Source organism: Equus quagga, chromosome 15 (genome assembly GCF_021613505.1).
Source record: "Equus quagga isolate Etosha38 chromosome 15, UCLA_HA_Equagga_1.0, whole genome shotgun sequence".
Classification (NCBI taxonomy): Eukaryota; Metazoa; Chordata; class Mammalia; order Perissodactyla; family Equidae; genus Equus; species Equus quagga.
Genome location: NC_060281.1, coordinates 79,474,361 through 79,494,575, shown reverse-complemented (window position 1 = coordinate 79,494,575; position 20,215 = coordinate 79,474,361). Strand labels below are relative to the sequence as shown.

Sequence of the window (20,215 nt, the reverse complement as noted above, 5' to 3'; positions counted from 1 at the left end):
GTGTAGACGCGATGCCAGGACACGCAGAAGCCACGTGACACCTCCATTCTCCTCAGGGCTTGAGCTGGCTTCTCCTTGCTAGTGTTATCCCCTCAGCTGACCCCACAGATGGCCTGTCCTTAGAGGCCCAGGGAACGGCTGCAACCGATACTTCCCTGTCTCTCCACCCGGGCCGCTGGCCCTACACCAGTGCTCAGCCTCCCTGCCACTGCCCCTCTCTGCCCCACCTCCTGTGTCCCTTGGGGCTGGGTGGGTGCCTCTCACTTGGTACCCACCCTCCCAGGCCCTAGGGCCACCTCAGCTTGCAAGCTCTCCAGCCCAATGGCCTGCCCGCAGAGGGATTCTCCTGACCCTTTTTCCCTTCAAATTATTACCAGCCTAGCTGCTGATGCACACGCACCACGGGCAGCCCCACATGGCAAGGACGCAGGCTCCCTGGGGGCTGCCCCTGCCCACCACCGACCATGCACTCCAGTGCCCCCTGGCGAGGCTCCATCTGTGGCGGAGGCCACGGCATGAGCATCGTCAGGGCTTGTCTTGCTCCAGCTTAGGCCCATCTCCTTGACTTCCTCACTGGGATAGCACCTTTCTCCCTCCAATCTGTCGAAGTTGCCTAGAAAGTGGACCCCTCACCGTGACTCCACCTTACAGAACAGCAGCTTTTACTCCACAGAGGGGCTTCTGGACAGAGCAGCTCCACTCTCTCTCCATTCTAGTCACTAGATTCTGATGCTGTGGAAGATTCCGTCTGACACATTCTGCCACTTACACAGTACGGAACCATTGGTTTAGAAATATAAGCAGCCCTGTCTAGTTCCCAGCAGGAAGCATAAGAGGAATCTGCCTGATTCCTTCACCCTTCAACCTGGTGGGCTCTGGGCCGTCCTGGAGAAAAGACACTGAGCCTTGAGCCAAACCCTGGAGTGAGCATGTCAACTGCTCCCATCTGAGCACAGGATGGCGGAGAGAAGACCTCTAGCCACTCACCTGATGAGGGCAGGAAGTGGGGCTGGCCAGGCCCCTCTCTCTGACTGTCTTGTCCAACACCTCCTACACTCTCACCCAAGCTCCCACTAGTGGGGTGTCACTTGAATGTCTCTGCAGGTTTCAGTGTGAAACAAAGGGACATTCCTGACCACATCCCCAGTGGTGGCGGGTGTGGACCTCTTGCTCCTTCCCCTGCTACGTCCTGCTCTCCTGCCTTCCTCTCTTCCCATCCCCCCCCCTTTTTTTTTAAGGAAGATTAGCCCTGAGCTAACATCTGCTGCCAATCCTCCCCTTTTTGCTGAGGAAGACTCGCCCTGAGCTAACATCCATGCCCATCTTCCTCTACTTTATATGTGGGACACCCGCCACAGCATGGCATGCCAAGCGGTGCCATGTCCGCACCTGGCATCTGAACCAGCGAACCCCGGGCTGCCGAGAAGTGGAACGTGCGCACTTAAGGGCTGTGCCACCGGGCCGGCCCCCATCCCTGTCTTTCTTCATACTCGACTTCTTCCTGCACCTCTCCTCCTCCTCCTCACAGAAATAGGAGACATGGTCCCTACTTCCACGGTCCCAGTGTTGAACCCTCAGCACACTGTCTTGCACTTAGGACGTGCTCAATAAAACCTATGTTGTTAAATGCAACATTAGGAATGTTAAAGGGTCCTTCAGAAAGAAACCATTCAAAGCTGCCATTGTTTTTTCTGGTACATTGCAAACTGCATTTTTCATACTTTAAAATTTGTCAAGGTAATCCCAATAAAATAAATCACTTTAGAACTTCATACACACACATGCATGAGCTGCTCATAATTCCATGTCTGCCATTACTTCTATGGGCAAAACAACCCATTCACGAGGAGATGGAACCAAGAAACCAGGCAGGGGTCAGCCTGTCAGTTCTGGGCCACGTGCTGCCACGCTCACTGGACATGATGGTGATGGGAGGGGGAGGCCAGGGCTCGATGGCACGGCACACTGCACAGAGATGATGCTGGGGTCCAGCACACAGAACACGGTGGGCCACGAGGGAGGTGGCAGGGGCAGGACTGCGATGGCAGCAGGGGAGAGGGTGGGCAGGATGAGTGCTCGGTCTCACCTCAAAGGCAGGAGGGGTGTACAACTAAAGCTGTTGATACGGGAACTGAGAAAGGCCACTAGATCAGAAACCAAAGGAGCCAGATAGTAAAAAGCCCTGAGGAAGCAAACTGCAGCCGGGAGAGAAGAGAGAAGAACAGGGGCGGTGAGCCAGGGAATGGCCAGCTGGCCAAGGGCAGGAGGCCGAGGAGCCAGGGACCGGCTCTCTGGGGAGGGTTCCGGTGCTCCTTCGGCCAGCCCAGCAGGGCCCTTGGAGGAGCGGTCCCTGCCGACCTGCTCGCCATGGCGGGGCTTGCCTGGGAGAGCTGCAGGAGGCTTTTCATCTGTCTGGCTGGGATTTCTTGGGGAGAAACGTGAATGGTTACACTCATATCCTGAAACTGTACTACCCTAACCTCATTCACAAAAAGCAAGGACAGCCCTGGCCCAGTGGGAAGCCATCTGGGGCCTGGGATGGGGCAGGCTGACCGGGCTCAGCAAACAGCGGTCCCAGAGATGGCCGCCCTGACTCATTTTCCCCAGGCCTGTGCCAGGACAGTGCTCTTTGGAAAAAGCAAGCTGGCCTTTGAGAAGGGGAAGGGCAGCAGCTGCCAGCAACGCCAGGGTTGCCCTACTCCATCCAGCCGTGGATTTTCATCCAGTCATACAGGGGTTCCGGGGCCCTCCTTGTTAACAGCTGTTTCTTTCCAGCTAATTTAAACAGAGCCGAGACAACTAGCTAAAGGTGGCCTCTGTTCCAAGCCTGGAGGTCGCCAGAGCCCCAGATGGCACAGCCTGGGGTTCAACACTCTCGAGAGCATCCTCAGGCATTTCCCCCAGGGACTCAGGGAACACAAGCTCAGAATTTCACCAGGTGAAGACTGGGGTTACTGCTCGCCCATGTGCATGGGACCCTCCAGTAGCAAACTCTCCTTACATTCTGCCTGGGTTCAGAGACCCCTCCTGGAGTCTTCTCTCATCCTCTGTCTCCAGGTTCCCGTTTACCTGCCAAGCCTCAAGCTGCTGTGAGAGGTTCAGTTTCTGCTGAATGGCATCCAGCAGCTGGCTGTTCAGAGACATCATGTCCATCTTGCACTTGGCGAGTTCCAGTTCCACAGCGTTCTTCCTGAAAACACACAAGCCAGAGTGAGCATGGGCACCTTGCGCTGGAGGCATCTTGCTTTTTCACCTGAGGCACCTGGAATCCACAGGATGAGGAAACAGGCCCTGACCCCAAACTCACAACAAACTAACTGTAAAAGCAACTGTGATGTTCCTTGTAGAGGGCTGGAAAGTTTGCAACATGCTCTCACATACATTTTCTCAATTTGTACAACCAATCTGTAGGGGAAAGGATAATGTGTCATCCTCATCTCACAGATGAAGAAGTGGTTAAAAGAGGATGCTACTTAAGTCAGGACTGGAACCCAGAGAAGATGAAGGCCTCAAACAACACTAAGGAGCTGCTAACCCTTCCCCCAAAGGCCAGCCCCAAAGACAGCGGGGGCCTTGTCCTTCTGCTTCCCTCCTTTTCACTAGCAACCCCCCTTAAGGGATCTGCCCTAAAGATACACACATGTGCAAAAGTAGCCACACACTGACCATCACAGCTTAGCTAGTCACAGTAGCCAACAAGTAGCGGACTGGTGGTAAATTATAGGACGGAATACAGTCACAGCAACGATGCTGAATATTTACAGACAGTGGGGACACACAATGTATTGCTGAGCGGAGAAAAGCATCAAACCTTAGCAGGAGACCTGATAGGCTCGACTCCAAACTCACAGCAAACAGGAACTGTAACGTTACTATTACAAATAGAAACTACAATGTTACCTGTAGAGGGCTGGAAAGTTTGCAGCTTTGCAAAAGCTAGTCCGATGCAAAAAGCATCAGCCCTTGTCTTAGGTCTGTTATAATACTAGCTTTGCAGAAAAACTGCCTGTATTTGCTAGTCCTACTCAAAAACGTCTACTTGGTTATCTCTGGATGGTGGTCATTGATGGGTAACTGCTCCCACAACTTTTGCATTTTGTATTTTTCACATTTTGATATGTTTCACATATTACTTTGTTTGCCCTTCCCCCAAATTCCTAAATCATAGTTGTTCAATGCAAAAGAAAATTAATTTGGGGGTGGGCGGGGGAATGGGAATAAAAAGTGCGAGGGACTAACCGGGCAGCCTCTGCGAGGAAGCACTGGTTGCCCAGCGGCCACAATGAACATTATTTAGCCCTCGTCTTCATCAACTGCTCTCTTTAGCATTCAACACGGCAAAACTAACAAGTGTCCTCATTGCACAGGGCCAGTGACTAATGTGCACGGCCCAAGGACAGCTGGAGGACCCACAGACCCGCAGAGGCTGCCCAGCTCGGGACTCAGGAACGCCGACTGCACAAAGGTGGGGCAGTCGGGGGTAAAGCGCTCAGGCCACCGACTGGCACTTCCTCTCCAGCCTCAAGTCCACAATCGCGGCCCGCCCTCCACTCCTAGAAGAGCCGCCGAGACAGCCCCAGCGCCGGCCGCCCGCCAGCACTGCGGCTGCGGGGCGGAGCCAAGCCCGTGCAATGAGCGCCAGTGTCTCGGGCGCCGCAAGGCCGCCCCCGCCACGCCCCTTGCCATTGGCTGGCGCGAACAGCGGAAATCCTCGCCCGAAGCCAGTTGCCACGGACGCCGGGCCAGCCAAGTCCGCCCCCTTGGCGCTTCGGGGCGCTGCAGCATCGCAAGCTTCCGGGCATCTCCCGGCAGGTGGCGCCACGAGCAGTCTGCAGACCCTGGGCTGTGCTGACTAACGCCACCCGGCCGAGGGGCGGAGGGGCGGAGGGGCGGAGGGGCGGAGGGGCGGAGGGGCGGAGGGGCGGAGGGGCGGAGGGGCGGAGGGGCGGAGGGCTGCAGCAGCGGCAGCAGCTGGGCTTGGAGGCGGTCCCCTTCCTTCCGGGAGCCCCCGAAGCAGGGGCCACTTGCCAACCTTCTATGCCGGCCTCGGACTGCACCCTCGGAACGTCTGCTCACCAGGGAAGCTTGGTGCCTGTCATTCATGAGAAACCCCCGCCCAGGAAAGCCAAGCTGCACAAGCCGCTGATCAATATGTCAATCACAGCGTCAAAAAGGAGCATTTTAAAGGGCTAGAATTTTAAATGAAACCACTAGTGGCTGATTGCTTTTTGTTTTTGTAAGGCAGACTGCTAGCCCAGACTTTGGTTTTTAGTGAGGGCCTTTCACTTGCAAGGAGATAAAATTGTTACTTAACTTCTCTGAAACGCATCTATTCTAGAGGATAAGGAATACTTTATGGTTCTGGCAGCCCAGGGAGGAGAGGGAAGTTATCTTTCTTAGGGGTTCCCACCCCTGACTACACATGAGTATCACGGGGTGGGGGCAGCGTGACGTTTTTAAGTAGCAGCGCCAAACCCTGAGATTCAGACAGAATTGTTCTGGAGAAGGCCCTGGCATGGGGGAGTACCCCAGATGATTCTAAAGTCTAGTCAGGATGGAGAATCAGAGATGATGTATATGAAAACATCTTGTAAAACTCTTAAGGTCCTATTCAATATGGTAAGGTTCCCTCACGTGTAAATGATTCCTTAAGTCTGTGGTCTCAATTCTTGTACACCAAGAATTTCATTTCTAAGGGACAGAAAAATAACTGTCCTCCTGGAGTGATCTAATACCCTCTCTAAGGCCAGCCCTGTTCTCTAGGGTCCAGGAAGGACAGGGGCCTCACTGCAGCATTCTCCCCATTCAGGGAGGAGAATGTGCAAATCTGCTTGGTCAGACTCCAGGAGCTTAACTGGTCCTCTTGACCCCAGGTAAGGGCATGCATTTCCAAGTTTCATGGAGATTGGGTGGCCTCCTGTCACCCAGGTGTCAGAGCTAGGTTCCACTTATTTTAAGGGAGGAGGACTGGACAACTTGTTTCTTCTCTCCTGCACACTAACACTTTCTCTGGTCGTATCTCCCAGCTCCCATGCTGATGACAGAACATGGTCAGAGAGACATTCAACTCTCTTCCAGTTGTGTAGCCGAGAGATGGTGACCAACCAGTGTCTACTTCTAACTTCATTCTGCTTTTTATTCCCAATGGGCTTCCAAAATTAGCACCTTAACTCTACTCCCTAATTGTATGACACAATTTCACCCTTTGTTCTTCATAAAAATATGCTCCCACTCCAAAACATCATACTGCTATTCAAGTATTCACTAATTAAATCCACGAGGAATCCAGTGGCAAAGATAGATACGCGTGTGAGCCTCACTGAGTGCCATTCCCAAATGAACTGGAAATTGACAGACAACCTGATATGAGGTTCTGATCAGACAGAAAAAGGGACCCAAAGGTAAAACTAAGAAATGGCAATGATGAAAATGATTAAAGAGAACAGAAGGGAGGGGACAAATGTGTGTGGAAGTGAGAAGGCGGGTGTGGGGAATTTTAAAGTCAGAAATTAAAATGTCATATTTAAAAAGGCATATAGTATCTATTTACAAATTGTTTCAAATGAGCTCCTTTTAGCTTCTGGACAAGCAGCCACATGGTAAGGGGAAAGGTTGTGGGGACAGGAGTCAGAGACCTGAGGTGGAGGCCAGTGATCACCACTGGCTGTGATCCTGGGGAAAGTATTTCAGCTTCCTCATCTGTAAAACTGGCATTAAAATTTTTACCTCTCGCTGTGGCGAGGAGGTTAGAGGATGCCAGTATTTTGTAAACAGTAAAGAGATACACAAGTCTTGTTATTAATGTGTTGTAAAGCGCCACCAAAGCAGACACATCTTTAGTACCTTTTATCTCCTCACACCCAGTGAATAGGGTAGATTGAGTGCATGATAAATAATTTTCAGGGGGGTGGGGAATATATAAACATGTTTCTTGCCTATGTACTTCTGAATTTTTTTGAATGTAAGAGAATGCATTTATGCATTTCTTCTCTGCCAAAGAAAATCCAAAACATTATTTAAAAATGACCCAGTTTAGGGGCTGGCCCTGTGGCCGAGTGGCTAAGTTTGCGCGCTCCGCTGCAGGCGGCCCAGTGTTTCGTTGGTTCAAATCCTGGGCGCAGACATGGCACTGCTCATCAAACCACGCTGAGGCAGCGTCCCACATGCCACAACCAGAAGGACCCACGACCAAAAATATACAACTATGTACCGGGGGGTTTGGGGAGAAAAAGGAAAAAAATAAAATCCTTAAAAAAAAAAAAAATGACCCAGTTTACTGGAAATATAGGGGACAGAGACAAAAATGTTAAATGACACTCTGGGGAAGCAATCAAACTCAGAATGGAGAAAAACTAGGAGACAAATGATCCAGTTTTGTCCATAAATAAATGCAATATGACACAAAAAGATGGAGGGGGAAGTGTTACAGACTTTTGGGGTATGTCAACTAAAGGGATTATGCAGACTCTGGAATTTGATTCTAATCACTTATAAAAAGACATTTATGGGACAACTGGGGAAATGTGAACACTGGATACGAGATGACATTAAGAAATTATTTTAAGTTTTTTCAAGTGTGATGACTGCACTGTGGGTGTGTTTTACAGGAGTTTTTCAGGTAGAGATCTATATTGAAGTGTTTATGAACGAGATGATATGACGTCTTGTGATTTGCTGCACACAGTCCAGTGAGGACGTGGAGGAAGTGGGTGGGGATACAGATGAAATCAGACTGGCCATCTGTTGAAGCTGGGAGACAAGTAGGTAGGGATTCATTCTATGTTTTCTACTTTTGTGTATGCTTGAAAATGTCCATAATAAAAAGTAACAAAATAAAACAACCTAAAAAGAAAAAAGTTCAGATAGATATATATAATGAAATTGAAAAGCTCTCTAAGATATAAGTGGGATAAAAACCAAGACATGTAGAGTGTCATCTCATTGATGTTTAAAAAAACCACACAATTATATTGCATTTTCATCTGCACCGGAAAAAGATTTGCAAAAAATGCACCCCAACTTTCAACAATAGCATCTGTCTGGGGAGAAGAATGGAAGTGGGGTGACGGGGGGAACCAGGGAAACTCACTTTCACTTCTGAGTCCTTCTGTATGATTTACCTAAACTCGAGCATATACTCAGGTTACTTGTAATGAAAGTAAAATCAAACAGGCATGCCCACTCACTTTGCAATGGCCTCATCCCGGTCCCTGATGGCCTTCTGAAGCTGCTCCTTTGGTTCCTTGTCCTCAGATGTCACTCTGAGTTGATCTCTCTCCTCCTTCAGTGCAGTCATCTCCACACTCAGCAGTGTCACCTAACGGGAGACCAAAGGGATGACTGTGATGATAGACCACTGCTGCTGGCCTAGGGTGTTTCCCCCGTCGAGGGAGAAAGGAATAAGAAGACCCAGGCAGGCGCAGGGCCTGTGTGCGGCGCAGGCTGGTAGCCTCCCGCTGCCCCGTGCTCTGAGGGAGGCCCATCCCTCCTGGAGAAAGGATGCCACATGCTGGGCTGGAGCTCAGTGGCCAGGGGGCTGGGGAGGAATTCAGCCCTGGACTGCAGCCATGGGGCCAGATCCCCTTTGGAAGGAGCACACCACACCACCTCCATTTCAAGGCACTCCCAGGGAAATAATGAATGAACACCACCATTAATCAGAGCTCTGAAACACTTTTTTTGGAGTAGGGACTCAAGTTTGTTTCCAGCCATCTCCCACCCAACATGGAACACTGCTAACCTGGCCCTGCCTGGTCCCAAAGCCTGGGACCTGGCTCCCATTTCTATGACAGCACTTGATGCAGCCTGGCTCTTTCATCTTCTTCATCCAGCTCCCCAGGCCAAAGCCACATGGAATTTAGACACCTAAATGATGTTATCACCTTTCACTGCAAACTTGTTAGCTTTTCTGCGGTCTGTGCCTCAGTGAATGGCGCCACAGCCCATCTTCACTGGGAGGCATCCTTTGGTGGTGAGGTGCCCCGCCTAGTGGTTCCTTTGGTGACCACGGCTCACCCTACCCACTGTATAGTAGCCCGTGTACACCTTGAGCCCTGCGATGGCAGGAAGCATGTCCTATCCATCTGTGTATCTCAGAGCCTGACTGCAGAAGACGCTTAATCCCAAAATGTTAGTGCAGTGGACAGTTACCATCTTTTGGCTAGTCATCATTCAAGTCCTTTCCTATTTTAGGGGGCATGTCTGGTGGCATGAGTCTTGGTGGGAGATGGGGCATGCCCTCCTACTAAGGAAGCCAAAAGGGGAGAGACATATCCTTTCCTAGGCACCTGGGCATGGGCATGTGACTTCAACTGGCCAGTCACACTCCCCTACCTGGGACCTCAGCTCTTGAGGGTACAGCAAAGCCATAGGCCAGTGGGAAATTATGACATGGACAGCAGATTGTTTCTGCTGTCTCACTTTCCATGGCTCCCCCGTTTTGAAGCTCAGCTCTCCAGCCTTCCTGTTGATTCTGTAAGCTCTCAGATTCAATGTCAACACATTCTCCTTCTGCTTAAGTTAAGCAGAGCGTTTCTGTTGTTTGCAACCAGAAACTCTGCCTGGTAGAGCTTTCAATAAATATTTGTTGAATGAATGGAAGGGTGGGAGCCCCTGCTTCTCAGAGAGAGAGGATCAGACTGGAGTCAGGATACCTGACCCTGCCCTCTTGTTAAATATTACATACTTTGACATTTTTCCAAGGGAGGACCCATCCATACAGGTCTGTCCCTCCCATAAGGAGACAGATGTCACCTTTCAGGACACTCCTCTGCTCTTCAGGTTCTAAGTCTAATCACCTTCAGACAGAATGGAACTGAGCAAAGGCCCCAGGACTAAGGCTGAAGATCAAGCTTGCCAAGAGACACTGGACTGCCCAGACTGAGACAGCAGAGTTGCCAGGCCCTGGAGTAGCAGCCACTCGGGAGGAAATCAGAGGACATTGAACACTGAAGAGAGATACAGGACAACTTGTGGTCCCTAGGGGCAATGGATTTTGTGCTCTTAAGTGCTTGGTAGGGAACGTCAGGACCCGGTGCTCCGTGCTTTTGTGGCAGGGACAGCTCTGGTGAGCAGGATGAAAAGCCTTAGGTAAGACCAGGCCGGGGGGGGGGGGGGGGGGGGGCGCAGAGGCCACAGCACGCAGACGCAGCTAGCCCAGAGGCAGACAAGGCAGAGGGGGAGACGCCCGGCCTCGCCCTACTTCTCAGCAGGTCCTGCAGCCTGGGAGGCCCGAACTCATGACCCAGAAAGCACCTAGCAGAGACAGCCAGACCTCCTCAGACCAAATGAGCCCTGACGTGGCCTCAGGCCAGCCAGGTGTTCTGCCAGCTGAGTCAGCGACAGATAAAACTACATGCTAGGCTGGAAATGCCAACATTTAATATGCTCCACCAGAACTCCATTAATATACTCCACCAGAACTTTTTGCTTTGGCCTGGAAAACCTGGTTAACATAGAAACCACCAACTATCTGCCAGACCGTGGCGTCCGTGAGGTCCAGAGGCTTCCCATCACTCGGTGATGGGGAATCAATCCAGACTGACTGGGCATAACGGGTGTCCCTTTTCAGGTCGTGCTTCAGGAAGATCAGTTCAAACCATGGAGAGGGTGAGTGGGCTGGAGGAAGGCAGATAAACTGGGAAGTGATGACCAAAGCCAAGGTGCGAAAGGCTAAAGGTCTTGAAATAGGGCAGTTGCTAGAAGGATGGAGAACAGAGAACATACTGAGATTTTCTAAAGGGGGGTCACCACGATTTCATTAGTGAAGGCCTTCACTGCTCCCAGCACATGTTCTCCTGTGTTTTCATGCCCCTTCTGGAGTAACTGGTTTGCGTTCCAGGAGGAGTCAAGCATAAAGGAGCCAAACGACTGTGCCTCCCACAACCTGGTTTGCTGGCCTGGGCAAAGGCCAAGGGGTCCCACGGATAAGTAGTCTTCATATTGCTCTGAAGGTCCTCCCTGCCTCCCAGCAGCTCTCCAGACCCCATAGCCAGCCCTCACCAGGCATGAGCAGGAGCCTGGAGAACAGAGGAGCCGGCAGAGGGAGCGGGGAGGGAGCCCTCCACAGCGCGCATGAGGGTGCGGGGCAAGTCTTTAGATCTGGCTACAATCTGGCTATGGATTTTTGCCTCAAACAGACAATTATTAATTAAATGAAACCTGGGCTCTCTTTTATTTAAAATTTGGGTAGGCTGCTGCTGATCACTTCACCTTTCAGGACCCACATCTTTGACCTGTGGCCTAGTTTCCAGGAGAGAAAAGAGCACTCTCAGGTGCTCGGAAAGCAGTGGGCTGGGAGGCCGGGTCATCCATGGGATGAGGTGTGACCCTGGACTAGGAGCTGTTTGCTGGAACCTCGGTTCCAAGGGTACAAAGCTGCTCTGATTCCCCTCAGGATACCGTGAGGGGTTCTGGGTGCAGGGGTGCTGTCATCATCATCCTGTGCCTCTCAGCGTCTAGCAGCGCAGGCACGTGCTGGGCGCTCAGGAGGTGCTGAACTAACCGCATGAGGAAGGCCGTGCCCATGCAATGGCTGCCATTTCCAGTCTCATTCTGGAACTCAGTTTGCACCCCACCCACTGCCTTGGGAGGTCAGTGTTACTCCCAAGGGATGGTTTGGGTGGATGTAGTTTAGCTGAGAAGTTCCCTGCTTTGACTGAGCTTTAGGGAAGAGATGACCCACGGGAGAGACCCAGTTCTATACTCCATGTGGGACTGAGCAGAACCATCTGCTTGATGAGCTATCTGAAAGGGAATCCCCGGGAACTGACCTAAACGAGTTATCAGCTGAACTTTTAAGGAAAATTCCCTGGTGGAGATGGTTTCCTAAATAGTTCCACACCAGACTCTCAGTAACCTATACCTTGCTCATGGGTCTGAATGAAATAATGCCCTCTGGTGTTTCTAGTTATATAATTCTGAGAAGCAACAAAACAAAAAAACAGCCAATATCAAAGAGCTGATAAGCAGAATTACCCCACAGAAATTTAAATAGGCTTTAAAATAAATAAAATTTTTATTAATCCAAAGAGCTTTTAGATCCACTTTCTCTTGCATTTTCTTCTTCCGGTTTGGAAGACGTGTCCCTAAGTCTGAACCACTCCCTGGCCAAAGGACCGCGTGAGGATCTGAAGTTTTAGGCATGAGAGTGTCTTTGGTTGCCCAACCCCACTCCCCAGGGCTCAGGCCAGGAACAAGCTACAGTTTTCAATAGCATCTTCCTGTCCTCGTTATCTGGTCACCCACAGAAAGAAGAGTGCAAGAGTAGCTGCAGGTGGGTCTCCCAATACCTTCCAAGAGAATAATACAGGAAGTCTCATGGATACGACCCCAAAAAGACAGCAGTTTATTTCTATAAGGTCGTTTAAAACCAAGAAACACTGCCTATAGCAAAAGGCAGGCTTCAATTCCATCTTTCAGCAATCTCGTGTAGCAGGAAGGGACAACTAGCTTTGGACAAAGAAAGAAGGGGGTAAGCTGGGTGGGGGCAGGGTTTAAAATGCTACCTGCTTGGTGTCCCCTACAAGTGGGACAGAGCCTCTACACGTGACCTCAGTCAAAAGGAAGAGGCTTTATTTATCTCCTAGGATAAATTTTAGGAGCTCCTCTCTGGGTGGGGCTGCTCCTAAGCCTTTTAAAACTTTTCAGATCAGAATATAGATGTCCTTCTCCAGTGTTCTCAAGCGAGATGAAATCATGATCAAACAGCAAAGGAACAGTGAGAGCAGCAGTAAGTCCGTCTAAAGCTGAAAAACAGGCTGGCAGAGGCGATGGCACTTACAAAGAGAGAACAGGCCTGCAAAGATCAATCGTTCCCTGGTTTGCAAAGTTCCCTGCTCAGAAGCTGCTAGAAAAGCATCCATAAGTGTCCTGGGAGCTGTGACACTTGAAACTGTCAGAATCCACCAGATTATTATGCTGGAGGAAACGGAGGGTCAGCCATTCTTATCCCTGACAATCTACTTTGGGCTAAACCAGAGGATTGGCTTCTTCTCTTGAAGACACTCAGCTCACTTCAACTTCAGGTCACTGTCCCCTGGGGATCTGCCAGAGGAGAGCCGCTTCCCAAAGAGATGCAGGAGAGAGAAACTCACAAAGGTCCCAAGAGAGCCCGGGGACCGTGCACATTCCCTTCACTGGACTGAGGATGCTCACCTGACTGTGGAGTCGCTGCAGCTCTTCTAGGCTTTGCCTCAGTTTACCCCTCTCTCCCTCCATGAGTTCCCTTAGGGCTCTTGAATCCTCACTGGTCTGCCTTATCTGTTCTTCTAAGGAGTCATCGTCAATTCTCCGGGAGCTCTGACAGCAAAAGAGAGAGAGCCGGTCAGCCAGAGAGATGGTGCCAATGGAAGGGAGTGGAGAGATGGTTAGCGGGGGAGATGGAGAGGAGAGAGGGGGGAGTTGGTGTGGGGAGAGGGGAGCAAGGGGGAGGGGAAACAGAGAGATGGTTCAACTCAAGGGAGAGCAAAATAGTAGAGGAGATGGGGCGGAGAGGGAGAGAAAGAGGAGAGGCAAGGGAGGGAAGAAAGAAAAGGTTAGAGGAGAGAGATTCTCTTGCTCAGTTGCAATCTGCAAACAATAGCTAGACATTTATTTTTGTTTCAGGCTTCAGGGAAGGGAAATTGTGTGGCATGAACAGCACACCTCACTCAGACAGCTCCCGCTCCCCACCGTGACCTGGCCTCCATGCTACAGTACATTCCACACATCAACGTGGCATGTGGAGGTGAGGCCAACCACCCCTTCACCTTACTTCATCTAACATGGGCGGAAAGACCCAACGAGTCTGCAGGGGGATGAAACCTGAAGAGAAACAACAGCCTGAGAGCTGGGAGTGTGAATGCAGAGTAGGTCTGGCAGAAATCTGTCATGAAGCTGGAAGAACTGACAGTGTGCCCAGAAAACCCATGGGAACACTCCTCTCCTCCATGAGAGGAGCCACATCTGGAGCTCCACAAGGCCCCTGCTGTTGGGCTTCTACACTTTGTCTGCTCACTTAGATTTTTTAGCAGAAGCTTCAGATCTTTTCAGTTTGCTTATTCATTGCTAACCCCACCACTAGGATCAATGGGCTACAGAAAAGCAACTTGCAGTTTTTAGCTGGATCCAGATTTCAATATTCCAAGCTTCTAAGGAAAGCCCTTAACTGGAGGCTACTGTGGCCTGTACATGACCAAATGGAGAAACGACTCCATTTGTCTCCGGCGTCTGCAGGAGGATGACTGGGGAGCCCTCTGCTCTCCGGCTCTCAGCCCCTCCGTCTGATCACCAGCAGTCAGTGCTCTCAAACTATAATGGCTCAGAAGAAATTCTTGCAGATTTTATAAGGTTCCAGTTCCAGGGTTAACCACACCCTCTGCATTTGGTTTCAACCTCCCCCGAGCCAGGTGCTGCGGGGTAAGGAGCTGCTCAGCCTGGCCTCTTACCGTGGGCTCCATGCCATCCACAATGCTCTGTATCAGTCTCTTGAGCTCGCTGAGGGCAGTGCGCAAGCTGCCGGCTGGCACATCCTTGGCAGACGAGGTTTCTGAAGACTCGTCCATTGAGGAGTCCGTGGAGACGGCCGAGTCAGCACTGTCATTTCCTCGAAGGTGTGAGCAGAGATAGCGGACCTGGCAGTACGCTTCCCACAGCTGCAGTCTCAGCTGGCCCACAAAGAAGTAGTCTTGGTTATGGACTTCAGAGAAGACTGCTACCTGGTCATCTTTTTCTAGTATATGAACCCAAGATATTGATACCCAAGATACTAGTTCTAGGAGAAAGTAGTTCTTTTTTTTTTTTTAAATCACCTGTCCCAAGAAATACTGATAGTTCTTCTGGGCCCAGTACATCTGTACGGAACTCCCAATTCTTATTTTCCCTGCCCTCTAGTGCCTCCCCTTTGCCATATAAAGCATTTCTTTATATAGTCAGTTACTTTGGTGGGAGTCAGTGCATGATTAGGGGTATAAGTGGTTATGAGTATTACGAAAAGAAGCCAATTCGATGGATCATGAATGTTCTAGAACCTTGTCAATACAAGAGGTATGAGGCTGATGATTAGTCAACAAGTATTTCCTAAGACACACTGGGATGACAGTGGGCCAGGGACAAGCTTCGGTCAGGGCCTGCTTCATGACAGGGCTAGCCAGCAGGCCCAGGGGCTTGCACAGGTGCCGGGCCACAGCCCGGGCCAGGTGGAAGCTGAAGCAGCAGGCACTGAGCAACAGGAAGGACTGACGGGAAACCCCAGGTGCCGTGGCGACAGGGATATTAGCACCTGCTCTCTCTCCTGCTCCAGCTCCTCGGCCTCCATGCTCTGCTCTATCTCGGACAGGAGGGATGTGCTGGTGGCGGCAGAGCTCTGCAGACTCCTCTCCTCAGTGAGCTCTTCCACCTTTCCCTGCAGCTGTCGGTAGGAGAGCCGCACCTCCTGGAGCTCCAGCTGGCTTTGATGCAGCTTTCAAAGAGACAGCAAATGGTAGGAAGGATTGCCCAAATCAAAAACAACAAGAAAAACTGAGCCTGATCATGCTTCTAGATCCAACCACCAATTTACAGAAAAATACAGAGGAGAGAGGCACATGCTAGACTATACTAGGGGGATGCAGTCAGCAAAAGCCAGATTTGAAAAATTCTACAGGACAAACAGCTCAGTTTCTTTAACAGATAAATTTCAAGGAAAAAAAAATATATAATGGGGCAACTTACAGATTAAAAAAGACTTAAGAGACACATCAACCAACCACACTGGGTAGGCTTTTTTTTTGTTTTTGGAGGAAGATTAGCCCTGAGCTAACTCCTGCCAATCCACCTCTTTTTGCTGAGAAAGACCGGCCCTGAGCTAACATCCGTGCCCATCTTCCTCTACTTTATATGTGGGACGCCTGGCACAGCATGGCTTGCCAAGTGGTGCCATGTCCGCACCCAGGATCCGAACTGGTGAACCCCGGGCCGCCGAAGCAGAACATGCGCACTTAACCGCTGTGCCACCGGTCCGGCCCCTGGGTAGGCCTATTTTAATTTGTATCTTGATTCAAATGAAAAACAATTATGACATTTATAAGACAACTGAAAATTTGAATACCGACTAGATATTTGGTGATGTCAAGGAAATATTACTATTTTTTTAAGATATAATAGTCCTGTGATAACATATTTTTAAGTTCTTATCAGTTAGAGGTATTCTTTATTTACAGATGAAATTATAAAAAGTGAAGGATTTATTTCAAAATAATATTAAAGGAGCAAGTGGATGTAACGAAGATGGCAGGACTGGCCAGGGAATGACGATTTGTAGAGCCAGGCAATGGGGTACACTGGGGCATTATTATCTATTCTATTGTGGAGTTTGTCTGAAATTCTCCATAATAAAAAATTAAACACACACACAGACACAGGCACACACAGTAAGATACCATTAGATTCTCACCAGAATGGCTAAAACAAATAACAACAAAATAAAAAAATAGTGTTGATGAGGATGTGGAACAACTGGGACTGTCACTGCTGGTGGGAGTGGAAGATGTAGAAGCACTCTGGAAAACTGTTTGGCAGCTTCTAACGAGTGAAACATACCCCTATCCTATGATCCAGTAGTTCCACTCTTAGGTACAGACCCAACACAAGTGACCACACATGTTCACGAAAGACAAATAGGATGTTCACAGCAGCATTATTCATGAAAGCCACATATGGGAAAGAATCCAAATGCCAATAAAAATAGAATGGATATATTCACATGCTGGAATACTATCTAGTAATGAAAAAAGAACACAGTTACTATATGCCACAACTTGGATAAATTTCATAGATGTGATGTCGAACAAAAGCCAGACATGAAACAATATATATTGTATGATTCCATTTATAAGAAGTTCTAACCTCACTGAGATAGACGAGATGAAAGTCAGAAAAGAGGTGCGCTTTTGAGGAAGTGGCAGGTATTGACTGGGAGGGAGCAAAAAAGAGGCTTGTGGGGTGCTGATAACGGGATCTATCTTGAGCCGGGTGGTGGGTACACAGGTGTACACACTTGTAAAAATTCACTGGGCCGTCCATTTAAGATTTGTACGCTTTACTATATGTATGTGGCATTTTAATGAAAAAATTAAGGGGAAAAGGATTGTTTGGAAAGGAGCTGGGGGAGAGATTTGGAATAACATCTTGGTAGTAATGCCAAGAGTTCCCAAACCCATGGAAAAAGCAGTCTCTCCCTCCTTTCTGTGTCACACCTCCTGGTTTACAGACAAGGGCCTAGGCCTGGGAGGGGCCTTACTCAGCATCTGCGGCTCAAAGGACAGTGATGCCAGTGGTGGGGGGGGACAGCAATGCAAGTGTCAGGACTTACAGGCCAGTGCTCCTTCCCTCTCTCTCGCTGCTGCTACTTCATCCCTCTCTGCATTCTCTGTGGCCCTTCCTTGTGCAGTCCAAACAGGGCACTGTGACCTGGTGAGGTTACTACTGCAGAATGTAAGGGACAACTCCACCACGGCTGCTAATGCCATACTCTTACTAGTGCACTCCATCACTACATTGCTTTCAACACAGCAGACCCTAACTGCAGAATCTGAACACGTCTGCTAATCAGATGCACAAGTCTACGGACCACACCTGCACAGGAGCAGTGCTTCCTACCCTTGTATTTGTGGACCATCCACTCCCCCTTTTTAAAAGTTTTTTGGGGTTGGGTTGGGGAAGAACTTTGTGGGATTTAAATTTAACTAATTTAGGCTTTTATAAAATAGCATTTCTGAGGTCACTCTTGCTCATTAAAAATAAAGCAGACACTGTACTGTCTTTTCCAAACTGTTGGCCAGGTAGGGCTCGTGGCTCCTGCAGAGATGCGGAGACTCAGGGGCAGCAGAAAACAACTCAGAGCTCTGAGCTCTCAGGAACGGAACACGCTGCCTTGCAGAGCTTCAGCCAATCCTACAGGTGCCCTGGGAGCCTCACCTCTGCCGGTCAGCATCAGGGGACAGCTGGCTAACGGCGCTGGTGGTCTGGATGTGCCTTACCTAGGAAGAGTTTGGAGCCTGGTGGCTCAGAGAATGAAAAAGGAATTGGTGAGCCTGCTCTGCATGCTTCCCATGGATCAACAATACCTGCTGGTCCAGTGGGAACTCCTCCAGCCACAGTTTTGAGGAAAGTCAGAAAGAAGAAATTAGGGTTAAAAAGAAAAAAAGACATTCCTAGGAAGCATTTGGCACAATTACAAACAGCATACTAAAATGGCAAAATGCTTTACAATTATTTTCTAGACAACTCCACATACATCTCAGCAGGAGAAGTTCAGCACAGACAAGTACAAGTTCTTATGCACGGAACAAAATTAGTTCAATTACTCATGCACACTCAAAGGTGCTTAATTAATTCTAACAGCAAGAGAACAAAAGACCAGGACAGGGCAGCCCTCTCTGGTCAATAACTGATCCACAGACATATGCAGAAAAATCAAACCAAGCCAGGGGAGGGTCTATTAAATGTGAGAACCCTCTAAAACAAGAAATATCATCTTTTATAAAACAAAGATGACACTAAATCTATTTATATGTATGAACAAAGAAGACACTAAATGCCTTGTGTTTGTATAGTATACTAAGTGCAAGTTCACATGTCCCTAAAGTTGGCAGAAGTGGGGGTACTCTCCCATTTCACTTTGGGGGAACTGAGGTGGTGCGATGTTAAGCGATTTGCCTAACGGTACACACTCAGTGTCAAAGCGAGGTCTCGACTCCAGGTCACCTGCTTCCTGGGCTGCCCACAGTGAGTGGGGCCTATGCCCTCCACTGATGAGACATGCCCACTCATCAGGACGAGGCCCCTGCACACACCTGTAATACGCACAGCTGGGTAGGAAATAGGGCAGTTAAGTGGCCCTTAGAGGGACAAAATCCTTTAACGGGTATTAAGAGTTTAGAAAAATGCCTGATTTTTTAATTTATTGGGTACTCAATAAATAACAATTTTTATCCTCATTCTCAGCCTAAAAACAAACAGAGGTGGATTTGATCAGTGATTTAAACATTTGTGTTTGACAGTAGAACCTCAATTACATTGTGAACCAGATCAAAGGAGGGCTGCGCCGGCTGTGGCAGCCCTGTTGCCCTGCCTGCTCAGCCTTCCCCTCATCCCTTGTCTGAGGAAAAGGATTAAAATCATGAGATTACACACATTCCACGGTCACCAGCTCTCTATTTTACAAGTCTGATTTAGGACTATTCAACTACTACCTGAGTAAGCTGGGATTTTTATTTCTGTACCAATATAGGCCATTTTAGGAAGAGAAGGGGCAGCAGCTTGAGGAGAGTTTCATATGAATTGAAGAAAAAGAATTACAGATAGTTGGGAAAGGTGAGAGTTCAGCCCATAAACGCCGATTTTCCAAATCAGGGTGGGAATTGCCTGACTTGATGTAGGCCCTGGAGTGAGTGACACTCTCTCATTCTGGAAGTCCCACTGGAAGAGAGTGGGTGTGCAGATGGCAAGGATGTGAGCATCGCGTGACTTGGGAACGAGGAGCTCACTGTACCAGCCAGGTACTGATGGTCCACACTGGTCCTGGCTCTTCCCCATCCCCACATTCCCAGTTCTCGATTTGAAATAAGGACTTTTCATTTGTGAATTCATGCTGGACTGAAAGTTCCTTTGAGGCAGGAGCCATTTTCCCATTCTTCTGTACTTCTCTCCCTCCCCCTCCCCACACGCCACCTCAGCAGGGGTGTAACTGCTGGTGAAACACTGACTTGCAGAGGCAGTGACGGGCTAGCAGTTACCACTGAGCACCAGGTGAAGCAGGTGGGATGGCTCTACCATTGATTCTATCAAGGACTCCCTACACTACTTTGGACAAATGATCCATTTTTTCTAAGCCTCAGTTTTAGAATGTTTGCAAAAGCACTGTGTTCCCTGTAAAGAAGCATACAAATGTTCACTATTATCATTATCAACCTTACAAGATGAGCAAACTCTTTCCCATCTTGAAAACCGCGCTGAGGCTTTAGCCAGCATTATTTTCTATTCGACATCTTCTGAGGCCCTACTATACGCAAAGTTCCAAGCTTACGGTACAAAAACATGGAGGGAGAAAATCATTAATTTGCTCTTAAAGAGGTTAATTCCTCAGATGGCAGCTTAGCCGATGGTGTCAGTAACAAGTGATCTTAGCCTAAGATATTTCTTTGTCCCACACCACAGGGCTTTCCTAAACAGCTGGCTGCTGGGCCTAGTGGGGTCT

General features: G+C 49.3%; 1 protein-coding gene across 2 annotated transcripts in view; it reads right to left on the bottom strand.

Annotated features, from left to right (window-relative positions):
- BICDL1 (BICD family like cargo adaptor 1) overlaps nucleotides 1-20,215 on the bottom strand; it is a 92,010-nt gene that overhangs the window by 1,683 nt on the left and 70,112 nt on the right. Inside the window, exons 5-9 of one of the 2 annotated variants that reach the window (XM_046640847.1) lie at nucleotides 15,260-15,439; nucleotides 14,427-14,645; nucleotides 13,156-13,299; nucleotides 8,187-8,317; nucleotides 3,070-3,190 (exon numbers count right to left, since the gene is read on the bottom strand). In XM_046640847.1, coding sequence (XP_046496803.1) covers nucleotides 3,070-3,190; nucleotides 8,187-8,317; nucleotides 13,156-13,299; nucleotides 14,427-14,645; nucleotides 15,260-15,439 — 795 coding nt within the window. The remainder of the gene's footprint in view (nucleotides 1-3,069; nucleotides 3,191-8,186; nucleotides 8,318-13,155; nucleotides 13,300-14,426; nucleotides 14,646-15,259; nucleotides 15,440-20,215) is intronic. The other variant, XM_046640848.1, reaches the window with a different exon arrangement.